Source organism: Anser anser (assembly GCF_964211835.1).
Source record: "Anser anser genome assembly, chromosome: 1".
Classification (NCBI taxonomy): Eukaryota; Metazoa; Chordata; class Aves; order Anseriformes; family Anatidae; genus Anser; species Anser anser.
This window is the reverse complement of record NC_139720.1, coordinates 46,508,246-46,520,866: the sequence shown is the minus strand read 5'-3', so window position 1 is coordinate 46,520,866 and position 12,621 is coordinate 46,508,246. Positions and strand designations below refer to the sequence as shown.

Genomic DNA, 12,621 nt, shown 5'->3' with positions numbered 1-12,621 from the left:
GAGCAAACTGTAACTTTATTTTACATATGGGCTACTGATTTTAAGTCTACCATTGTCCTGGATGGTAAAGATTTCCATTATTTATAATGTAAATATTATTATGTAAACATGCAAATGTAAATAAACCAATTATCCTTCGAATCTTCAGTTTTTTAGCCTGAAGAGTAAAAGATCTTAGACTTTCTCCTATTTTAACCTTTAAACTTTTTCTTTTAATGACCTTTTCATATTGACATGTTTTCCATATCTTTCATAATTTATTAAGAATAGCATTATACATATAATTGTTATACAAACATTGCTAATTCTTGAAGTTTTACCATCGTCTTTTTTGGTAGCAAAATCATCTGGAAAGGTTTTGGCCTTAAATAAATACATAGCAAGAACATTGTATCAGCATGATATCTCTTACTTTATGAGTTATTAAAATATCATGCTTCATTATAACATGTTCAGAATTTTCAGCTGTTTTATCAACGTAATTTTCAGATTAAATATATTCTAATAGTTTCTCATAAACTTCTGTTTAGGGCCAATAGAAAATTCCTTACATGCGAAGTCTCAGAATACTCTTTTTAGGGTTCATCAGTGTTTGCACACTGAGATGAAGGTCTGTTTCTGCACAAGGCAAGCTTTTAGCTCAAGCACAACATTTAACATTAACATTTAACATATTGTTAGAGCAGATGGGACAAATTCCAGCCCTTAAGTACCATACTTGAAGACATGTACTATGAAATAATTTCATTTTTAGTGGTGAAAGTACATGCAATGTTTTTCAAAGTCTGGATAGAAAGTTTGACCCTCTGTTCTTAATGTGGGTAAGACTGAGCCCGGTGCATTGATATGTACGTTGGACAAGCTCTTGTCTCTCAAACTGTTGCAGTGAGCTTCCCAAAGAGACACACAGACACTGCATGTCACTAACTTGAATGGCAGAGGTGAGTGGAAGGACATTCCACTACATACACTGGGACCCAGGTATCCTACTCAGTGTACAGTCTGTGTGCCTTGTATTTACAACCTTGTGTGAAAAAACATTTAAATATAGATGGCCAAATATTCTAGAACAGCCAGACAAACCCTCATCTAAAGGTTAACTTAGCAGAACCTAGCAGAGAGGTAGATGAACCCATCCAAGATCATACCTTTAAGATACAATTGTTGAGAGAGGTTTAGATGAAAACTATTCCTTCTAACTCTCCAGGAATCCACCATGTCCAGGATGTCTTAATGAAGACAACAGTCTGTTTGGAGATGGGCTTCTTATGAATTAATTTTCCATTTGACACTAATAAAAATTCTGTCTTGTTTTTCTTTCTTCTGGTGCACAATCATTATTGCCAAATCTTTCATAAGGTCATTTGTCAAGTGCAGGATCCGACCTACAATGCTTGTGTTTTTTACATAGACACTCACACACCATAAATATATATATATAAACATGAAGCAGATCCTTCTAAATTCCCTTTCTTGTAGGGAAAATCAGAATGAGCACTGCTGCCCCAGATCTTTTATCTGTATGCACTCACATAGGATGATGAAGAATGGTTTGAGGTCCCCTCAACATAGAAAGACAGCACAAGCTATTATTTGCATGTGATATTGAGGAGTATATTAACAAGCTTTTCTGCCCCTTGACTAGCTTGAGGAATGCCAGGACAGAAGCATTAACTGGAGCACACAGAATTGGATTATTTGTTAGACCTGCTGCTGTTGCAGGATGAGATGCACAGTCTTCATCTCTGGCATGTACCTGAGATCAACTGTGCAGGTCTTATAATAAGAATCCCTACTAGGATGAAAAAAAAGAACTTCAAGCCTCTGGGATGGATGTTCAGAGGGAAGAAAAAAAAAAAACTCTAATAAAAATATTTTGTGTTTTCTTTTTTTGTGAACACTGGGTAGATTCTAGCCCAAACTGAGCCATTGAAATTTTTCTGTCTACAGGATAGCTACTGAAAAATAAATAAATAAATAAATTAAATCAATAGAACCAGGAGAGAGATTCAGCTGACCAGATGAATCTGCTTTAACTTGTTGTAAAATAAGTACCCTGATAGTTAGCCAGTCAGCTAATTACACTTTATGCTCCCTTCATTTTAATAGATGACAAGGTGCTTCACGTAGTAGTCCACAAATAAGAATCTAGTCATTTGAAGTGCTGTAATGTACTGGAATCCAAATGAAGCTCCAGATGGGTAGGGGTTCCCCATAGATTCTGTATCATATATTCCTGGCCATTTCAGATGTCTCAAACGACTCAAGTGATTCCAATATGTGGACAACTGAGTACTAAACATCTACTGACTGCCTCACTAAACCTAAACTCTGCCCCACTCTACATTTAACTAACAGGTTGAACTAAGGAAGGAGTTGGCCTGCCTCAAGATCCACAGTCATAAAAGGTTACCAAGGTGAAGGAGAGGAAGACTAGGAAGAGTACAGACTGACAACTAGGTACTTGGCTCGGGGTAAAAGCCAGGGCCACACTGACACTGAGAGGAGCTCCACAGTTAGGGCCAAGCTCTGTAAATCTACCATGAAACTAAAAGCAAGTCCTGGGGTTTACAAGTGAGGTTCAGATGACTAGGCTGAAATTCATGGTTCTGGGTATATACTCTGAGATTGTACCAGATATACAGAAAACCACAGCTTATTCCAGAATCAGTGGAACTTGTATTCTTTCTGCTCTGCTAAAAACATGGCTTGCTGCATATTACTGACTGTGAGTTTTAAGGTTGCCTTCAACAGTTCATCAACTCTGGCTACATTACACATAGACAAGGCTCTGAATGTTCTTGTGCTTCAGATGATTCATGACTGCCCTGATCAGTCCCTGTAGTAGCCATTGTGGACCTGGAGAGCTCAGAGCCTGAATGTTGCAAAGGTCAGTCAGCTGAAAGTCACCAAAATCACTACAGACTAGCAACATGTCAAACATTGGCCTTTTTTTCATTATCTACAGCATGGTTAATTTAAGAAAGATGTTGGCAGACTGACACTCTTTCAAGCTTTCATCTCATGCTCAAATCATCAATCTCTGCACTGGGTATTTTTGGACAAAAGCTGCAGTGGTCTCTACAAGTGCAAGACTCGGGGCCAATGCACGTAGAGAATTTTGTTCAAGTGCATGTCTCTGTAAAGAAATAAAATTGCATCTGTCCTTGATACTTGATACAGAGTTTAAAATCCTCTAGAGAGATTAAAGGCAAGAATTACTAGGTATACCAGGACAGCAAATCCCAGGAATGAGACCTGAGGATAGACTGCAGATAAACTTCAGCAGACAAATAAACCTCCAGACCCAGTAAAAAAAAGAAAAATAAAGAAAAAGTAACAGAGAGAGAGAGAGAGAGAGAGGGAGAGAGAGAGAGAAGAAAAGTCAAAACTTCACTCAAAACTAAATTCAAAACAGGCAGCCAAGGGGAATTGAAAAGGTAGTCCATGCCTAGCGTTGCAAAAATGGGTAAATACTTGTGCAGGTTAGTTCACAGGATGAATAGCAATACCATATGTATAAATATAAATAGAAAATAATTAGAAGGAAAAGAAATGCATATGCACCAGAGATACTACATGGAAAATCAAGACATCTGTTTTGAGTTCCTATACACATCATGAGCTCTGTGTGGCCTGGAACATTTATGATTCGTTTCAGCTGCATAAGCATCAGGACTCTAGAACCGCCTCAGATGCTCAGTGGTGTGGCACTTGCCTCCAGCTGTTAATCATGAAGGGCTGGCCTGTCTCCAGTTTTCGTGACAGTAATATCTGTCAGCCCTGTCTGGAAACTCCTGGATTCCCTACAGTATCTCAGCTGGTACTAGATACCAATGTTTAAGCAACTGAATTGATCTGTTAAACATTATGTTAGCAGATATTTCAAGACGTAGATCCTCATCTCAGATTTTTAAGCAGTTTTAAATTCTGTCCTGCAGTCACTCTATGCCTCAGATTCCTAACAGTGAAAGAGAGAGAATTTTAAAATTATTTAGGCAATATGTAGATCCTCAGGCAATGCAAGCCATTTAAGTACTCGGAGGGGTAGAGGTGCATGCTTGTAAATCCACAGCAAAGCTAAAGAATGTCTAGTGTACAATGCCAATTCACATATTAACTGTTATTAGTGAACAATATTTTGGAATGTCAAAAATAAACAAACAAACAAAAAACATAATCTAGTGCTTCATACTTTTATGTTAACTCATCATAAATGGTTTCTGGTCCCATTTTCACTCATACAGTGTTTTAAAGATTTTTTAAGAGAGATTATCTTCATCAAATTGCAATATTAAGCAAGTGATAAAATTTCAGAATATCTTAAATGATTAGAACAACCTATAAATAGACAGTCATATGAAGTCTTTAATCAGGACTAGTCCCCACTGGGCAGTGATTTGATTGAACTGCTTTTATCTCTGTGAATCCAGAATGGAGTCTTTGATGAAGTTCCAAAGTTGTAGAAAGCTGCAGTGAAGGATCTAGTGACATCACACATTTGTATATTTTCATCTGTTCCTCTGCAATTCAATTTTTTTCTCAGCAGACTAAGTTACGTAGGCCTGCAAGTCTGCATAGAGATTATAACTTGCCCCAGGGATTTCCATGGGTCTTATGCATCAGAAAGATGTTCTGTGATTCATTAGGTTTCCTCATGGTTTATATCTAGCTTATATACTACAATTTAAGACTGATCTAATTGTTTTCCTGTGCTTTAGAATTAGTTTAACTGCAAAATAACATTTACATTATGAACACCGCAGTATCATCTGCATCTTCAAATATAGCCTATCCCTGCACAAAGTCATGACAAGTTTTTACATCTGAAGGACACTGCAGCCTATTACACAACAAAATGTCGAAGTTAATAATGATTGCATATATATATATTCAAGTACGATTCTATTCCTATAAGCATACATGAACCAAGACTTGGAACTGAATCTGCCTCAGGCCTACTAAATGTTATGCAAGTGTCATTCCTGCACAACAATAATAGTAGGTAGGAACTGCAACTTGCTATGTGCTCAAATATTCTGTAAATGCAAATAGAGTAGTTAAGGAAAACAAAACTAAGATTTTAATAGTATGTTTAAACATATTTTAAAAACATAAATATTGATGAACTAAAGCAAAACTATTCATACTTTCAGGTTAATAGCAACCAGGCTGTTTCTTCCTATAAAGTCCACACACTGAGGTAGCATTAACAAATCTTCCTAATTCTAAGCACAGTTTAGGGAATAACTTTCCAAATGCCTGAGGGTGAGTAAACATAAGGAGTTAATTTCTATGATCTAATGAATGATTAACCATGAAATCCTTTTATCTGAAAAACACCTTTATATTAGAATGTTAATTTAATTAGTAGAATTTTGCCATTGAGAGTTGTATAAATAAGATATATTTGTTCTCAGATGTATGTTATTACATGGACATTAACTATATTGTTGTGATATCCCCTTTCCTGTTCTGAACATCTAGAAAGACCTGTACTACTAAATCATACTTAATAGGAGTGTGATGGTTGTTGCTTAGGCAACAGAATGAATAAATGCAGGTCAGAATGTGCTTCCAGAAAAACAAAAGCAGGAATATGGTACAGAATGAAGAACAAATATGTCTAACTGATTTTTACTGCATTGAAGTATTAGAGTTGTTAGATGTGAAGCAGCTAACCCATCTGAAACACTTGATTTAACAAGCTTATAAAGCTTAATAAAGGCAAACCATTTCTCTTATATTAAAGAAGACTATAACACATTTAAGTTTGGAGAAATCTGGAATTTTGTATTGCCATAGAAGGTGTTTCCCTCTCTCATTTTCTTATATATCTTCCAAGTTTAATTTTTTTATTAACATTTTGTCTAGGATGGAAAATATCTTAACAAACTCTCTTTTAAATTTTTCAGGAGAGATTTTCATTACATAATGCTGACATAACCGAAAGAATAATATCAAATAAATTGGTATTTTCTGTTCATTTTACTTCCAATATAATAATGGAAATGCTCAATTTCTGATACAAACAAAAATTGAAACATGCAACAGCATGATAAATAGTGTGAAATCAATACATTAGTAACTATTAAATTATCGAAATTATATATTTGTATTACTAGACAATTTTCCAGCTTTTTGCCTAATCATTGTATTTACGAGTCTAATCTTCCATTCATATATGCATGCTACCACAACTATAATTAAGAGTAGTTGTGTATTTTACCTGCAATGTATACTTAGGAAAATAATTAATTTAAAATGATTGGAAAACATCAGCTAGTACACATGTTTACAGACATAACTTCATCTGCCCAATACCTGAAAAGTTTGATTTTAGTATTGAATATTAGACTCTCAGATAGAATTTGTATATTTACAAAACTGTACCAATAAGAGACTTAGGGAATGCAAGTCATAAATTCCCACAGAATGTGGCTGGGGTCCCTCCACAGCCAGGGAATGACTGGGAAGCCCTCCAAGGCAGTTTCTTTTAGCTCCTTGGGTGTTCATCATTTACCTGTGGTAGGTGTAACCCTCTGAATTTGTTATGCCACCTACAGCCTCTTGTGAACAATTTCCTTCCGTAGTCTCTTTAAGACTAAATGATCACCTACTTATGTAACTAATGCTACAATATATACAAGAATTTGTACATTTTGGGAAACTGTGTCTTGAAATGCATTTTAGAACATTTTTTATTTTTATTTTACTTTGCAGGGCTGACAGCACACCCTTGGTACTTTGTTTCAAGAATATTTAAAGGAAAAGATTCTAAGGCTTTTTATTGATATAAGCAAAATATCACAGGGCAGCCATGTAAAAACAGGAAGAAATCTCTACACTATTATAATGGGGAGATAACATACATCTATGCCTTAATTTTCTAATTGGTAACTCATAACTGTATAGTGATTTGGCAAAAGAAATTAAATAGGAAAACTGCAACTCATAAGATAATTCAATAGTCATAATATTCATACTGTTTCACTTCTGTTTCTTATATGCCAGGTGTAAGCTGTGAAAAGTTAGAACTGTTCCAAGACATACACGGTTACTAAAAATACTGTAAATAAGGGGTGATTAATAATATTTTAAGATCTGATACTTAAAAGAAATGTGTTCAGGATTTTTGCAGGAGATAGAAGTAATGGGAATACCAAAGCAGGTTGAATGTGATTGTAGAATAATCTTATAAGCAAGCTTATTTCTTTACTGTGAATATTCATTTCAATGGAAAGTTTGTCGGACAGATCTAGTTACTTAACACCTCATGTTAATACTGTAAATTCTGAAGTATGCAAAATTTATTTCATTCATTGGTTCCTGATAAATACTGAGAGTTAAAACAGAAAAATGGAACTATTAAGAGGAATGCATTACTTTTCCACACAGGGCATAAGTTTCAACAAGTGAATCCCACAGCCTGATTGTCTAAGATGCAAAAACATTTAACTGAGACATCCAGAATCACTTGCAAAGAGAGCGCATATTATTAAGTAATTATCTGCTATTAAAATACCTCTCAATGCAAGAATGGCATTGCATGCTATTTAGTTATTGCAATGATGATGTTAATGTTTAAATAAAAGTAATAATATGTGAGGTATTTCAGACAGGGGTGCTTACAGCTTTAAATATTGTGAAATTGCCTCCTGCAGTGGATTAAAAGAACAGTGCATTTTTCTTTTTTAACCTGAGGATTGATGAGGGAGAGAAAGAACCTTAATATGCAGCTTTTCTTTTACCATATTTCTGTCTAGAATATTTTGTAACGTGTATAATTTGGAAGTTTATGCTAGGACAGTCTATATATTAATTTAGCTAGACACAGAAAAGTGAAACACTACACAGATCTTCTTAGTGCAATGCAGAATAGCTCTAAGGTTTTTATGATCACATAAGACGCACACAAAAAAGGCAGCTACAGTGTATATACACAGCTATGCACAGAAGATTTCTTACCATAAATTGCACATTGTCAAATCCATTAGCCAGCAAGTGGTTTTCATACTGAGGTAGCCCAATATTTTCCAACCATTGTCCCACTGTCTGGACAGGGCATCGGGGTCCTGTAGGAGGGTGAAGAGGGAGGCGTTTAAGCAACGAATAACCATCCACTGGATAATAGCGGTAGTCCTGGGCTGAGAGGTGGCATTGCCACATTGTGTTCCTGGGAAAGTTGGTATCAAAGGAGCCCGCCAGCTTGACAGATTAATGTTTTCAGCAAGCAGAAAAGTCAGAAGTAAAACATAGTTTACAGGGCAGCATATACCGTAAGATCTGATCCTAGCTCTACATTTCTTAGTTATTAATCTTTACTACAGACCAGTACGTCATACAGGAAAAAAAAAAAAAAGAAAAAGAAAAAAAAAAAGCATATCAAGCTGTCAGCTAAGCTGCTCTCCGTTATATGTGATTGTTGGAATACTCCACAATGAGCAATGCACTGCCAGCAGCAAGAATTCTTTTTATCAAGTACTCCTACACTCATCAGTATGCAGCTCCATGCTTCTTGCTCCCCCTCGCTCGCTCCCCTTCATTACCCAGCCTAGGCTACACCTCGCATTTTCAATAATAGCCATCAGATAAGGCAGATTTTTTTTTTGTCTGCAAGCTGTAAGCCTGCTGCTGCTGCTTCCTCCTACACACCCATCCAAGCGTCAATCTTGAATGATGAGAGCAGTCAAAACAAATGCAGAAAATAGCAAGATTCAAAAGCAACCTAGAGCACTTAAATCTGAATAGAATCTTCATACCAGTTACGCTTTACATATCTGTTTGTTGTAGATTTTTACGTTTCACAAGGCATTAGGAAAGGCAATACATAAACCATAGCCTATGGCACAGTTATTCCCTTTTCCTCTTTTAAAGCAACATAGGTAGTGGTCTGCATTTCTGCTTATATAAGAGCAAAACCCTTTAAAAAAATCAATAATGAATACATTTCACAGTTTTTCTCCTGTGGTACAGCAAATGACATAAACTGCACAACAATTTTAGTCCAAGTAATTAAATTAGCTGCATGATTTCTTCAACCGTAAAATACTATAAGACACAAGAAAACCTTCATGCCAACATGTAATAATTCAACTTGAAAAGGTCACCATTTCAAATGAATAATTAAAGAATATTTTTACTAAATAAAATTTTAAGTTTATATCATTTTCTTACAGAAATATGAATGATAGCAGGCAGACATAGAAGATATGCATAATTTATAATGAGTCTGTATACTTTAGCAACTATAGCTGGAAAAAAATTAAATAAGAAATAGTGAATTTAAAACAAAAGCAAAATTCATTTTCTGCACAAGAAACTGAATATTTCAAGATGGATTTTACATCGATGTTCCATTTTTGAGATGGTTTCTCAAACAGAAACATTTTACACCTTTCTTCTGAGAGGAAAAGTTTACTAAACTTTTGATTTTCATAACAGGCTCAAAGGTTAGAGGCAGAAAATGAATATATTCAGGATACAATTCTAAGAACTCCAGTGGAACTCTGTTTATAGAATGTTAATACTTTTCATTGTTTTTCTTACCCACTGTGAACCTCAAGTATTGACCAGCTCTAAAGAGGAATTTAAATCTAGACATAAGAAAATTACAGATATCTGTCAAGGGCATCATTTGGAATGTATCACATTAAGCAGGAAAATGTTTCATAAAAATCCAAACCTACATTTCAACCAACAAGTTATAATACAAATTTTTTGCAAGTGATATGCGGAGGCTTCCCGAGCAGTAGCAGAATGGATTCTAAACTGAGGTAGATACTTAAAATTAACAATACTGTAAGAGTTTCAACAGCAACCTGACTAGTCCTTGGCCTAAAATTGGATGACCTCTCACTGTCTGATATTGCTGCTTGGATTTGTGGAACAACTTATGCAAACTGAAGTCCATAATGATTTTTTAGAGTAACTTTAGCTGAGCCATAGAAGATCTTTTATGAGGTTGGAAAGTTGCCTAGCCCAGGTCTGTTGTGGGAGTTCACATTACTTCAGGTCTACTGATTTAATATGTTAATACATGAAGAACAAATGGTTCGTTGGGCCTCTCAGAAATAAAAAATAAAAAAAAATACAGAAGCCTCACCAGGAGATGGTCAACCTGCAATTGCTGAACAAACTTTTATGAGTTTTCTCAGGAATTTAATAAAAACAGCATGTGAATATCTCCAATACAGAGCATATATTTTTGATGAGTACAGTGTGCACCTAAATGCACCTCAAACAGATTAACAGGTAATCCATTTTTTTTCCTCAGAGAAAGTAGATGTTCCAAAATGACAGGAATCTAGGTCTCATGGAGATACAAATACATTTCTTCACACTTGTCTGTAAATCTTCCCTTTTTTGTAAAGTTTTTTTTCTACTTGAATCAGTATCTTTGTACATAATCCACACTGGTTGTGTCCAGTCAAGAGGATAAGTAAATTTGAAAGGGTGGGTAAGCTCTTCAGAGAACAGAATTATCTCAAACACAATGAGAATTAAGACCTTGCTCATTTTTTCTTAGTTGACTGAGAAATCATGAAGTCCTTTGTAAAGGATTCCTGACTTTGTTGTCCCCTCTCCCCCTACGCAGAAAAAATTATTTTGGAAGGAGACCTAGTGAAGCATAATCGTACCATTTCAAAGAATTGTTTGACTGAGTCCTTTATTTCTCGTACATTTACAGACACAAATGTTTCTGTAACTAGTGTCCTCCACCAACGAAAATGTCCTGCCCACAATAAGGCACAGCCAATAATCAATATACCAGTTACACTGCCAAACTGCTTCTTCCTGACCTTACTATAAACAGCATGGAAGTTATGCTGCCAGTGACTATATGAGAAATGCTTGGCTCAATGCCTAGCAAAAATGTAGACAAAATTCCACTTTTGAGTGGCTCCTCAGATACATTTCTTCATGTAGCTGTTGGTATTGTGTCTATCTCCATGGCCCCAGCACTGGATGCTTATAGCACTGTGCGCTCTCCTCCAGTTCTGTCCCCTGCCAGTAATAACTCCGGCTGAGCCCATTGACAACACAACATAAGGTTGCTCAGCAAGGGGAGAGTACATAAGGAGAAACATGGCCAGCTTACAGCCTTGTCCTTATCCCTGACTATCATCTCATTGCAGAGAGTATCCTGTTATCTCTAACACTTTTTTTTCCCCTCCTTCTTCCACCAAAGGTAGTAGTAAGGCAAAGGCAACGGAAGGCAAAGAGCAATAACAGGAATTAGGATTAAATCTGCCATTACAGGAACTTGCAGCTCACTTGATCTCCTTGTCCTTTACCAGTCAAGGAGACATTTTAGGGGGTCTGCTTGGACAGTTTTTCTGAGCTAGTACAAGTGGAACCTGGAACAGCTGCTGTTGGTTTGGGACCAAAAGCCTATCTCTTCATTTTGCTGAAATCTATGATTCAGTGCCAGCCCCATGGGTGTGAGCTGCAGCAAGCAGTGCCTACTTTGCCTATGCCTAAAGCTGGTCCCAATATTGAAAAACTTGGTGCAAACTGCAAGACATGGTCTCCCCTGCAACATATTTACATATCATTGTGCTTTCCTGTGATTTCAAAGAACAAAAATCCTGTGATAATTCTGTGGCACCACAACCAAAAACAATGTACCTATTCCTGCATGGGAAAACTGACGCATAAATCTCTTACAGGAACAGAAATACTTGGTTCTTTCTCCACAGCAATAGAAGAAGCACATTCAAGTGATGTCTGCAAGAAAGATGCCATCTGGTATGCTATACGATAATTTCTACAAGATGTCTTGTTCCCAGTGAGACTCAGAATATCTGTATTGTGGTGTTGGAATTGACTGAATCTGTGATATCAGAGCGCACATGATTTCATACGATGGAAGGCAGATTTTCTCTAAATGCTAAGGAATTTATGGTCCCCTCTATTCTGTTGTTTCTACTGTTACCAACATACATTTTTCTTTCTTAATTTTTTTTTGATTGAGAAAAAGAAATAAATACAATGATTATCATAATTTACTTGCAGAGGAGGTGCTGCCCCAGTTAACATGAATAGATTATTGCAATCTATTTTCTTAGGTAGGTCAATACCTTTTGAAAATGGCTAAATGCTTCCAGTGTTAGAGAATCAAAACCGGGAAAATTTTAGTAGCTACTAATCAAGAAATTTCTGAATGGAGACTGTATGATGATATCATAATATAAAAGAATTAATATTTCAGTTGACAATCAGTTTAGCAGTTCTGTAGAAGAAATCCATACTAAGTATTGTAAACTTTTTTTTTTGGTGAATTACGGCTTTCTGCCTTAACGCTAAATGGGGTATAGAATCACAGAATAGAATCATAGAATCATTAGGTTGGAAAAGACCTTCAAGATCAGCTGGTCCAACCATCCTCTTACTACCAATGTCACCCACTAAACCATGTCCCTAAGCACCACGTCCAACCTTTCCTTAAACACTCCCAGGGATGGTGACACCACCACTTCCCTGGGCAATCTGTTCCAATGCCTGAGTGCTCTTTCTGAGAAGAAATGTCTCCTATTTCCAAACTAAACCTCCCCGGTGCAACTTGAGGCCATTCCCTCTAGCCCTATCACCAGTTATCTGTGAGAAGAGGCTGACTCC

The 12,621-nt window shown here is 36.2% G+C and overlaps 1 protein-coding gene across 6 annotated transcripts in view; it reads right to left on the bottom strand.

Moving 5' to 3' along the window:
• The window catches only part of ANKS1B (ankyrin repeat and sterile alpha motif domain containing 1B), a 440,891-nt gene that overhangs the window by 190,340 nt on the left and 237,930 nt on the right, over positions 1-12,621 (bottom strand). For 5 of the 6 annotated variants that reach the window (XM_083852386.1, XM_083852391.1, XM_083852392.1 and 2 more), the window contains exon 15: positions 7,969-8,075. In XM_083852386.1, coding sequence (XP_083708512.1) covers positions 7,969-8,075 — 107 coding nt within the window. Of the gene's footprint in view, positions 1-7,968; positions 8,804-12,621 lie in introns of those variants that run through there. The other variant, XM_083852390.1, reaches the window with a different exon arrangement.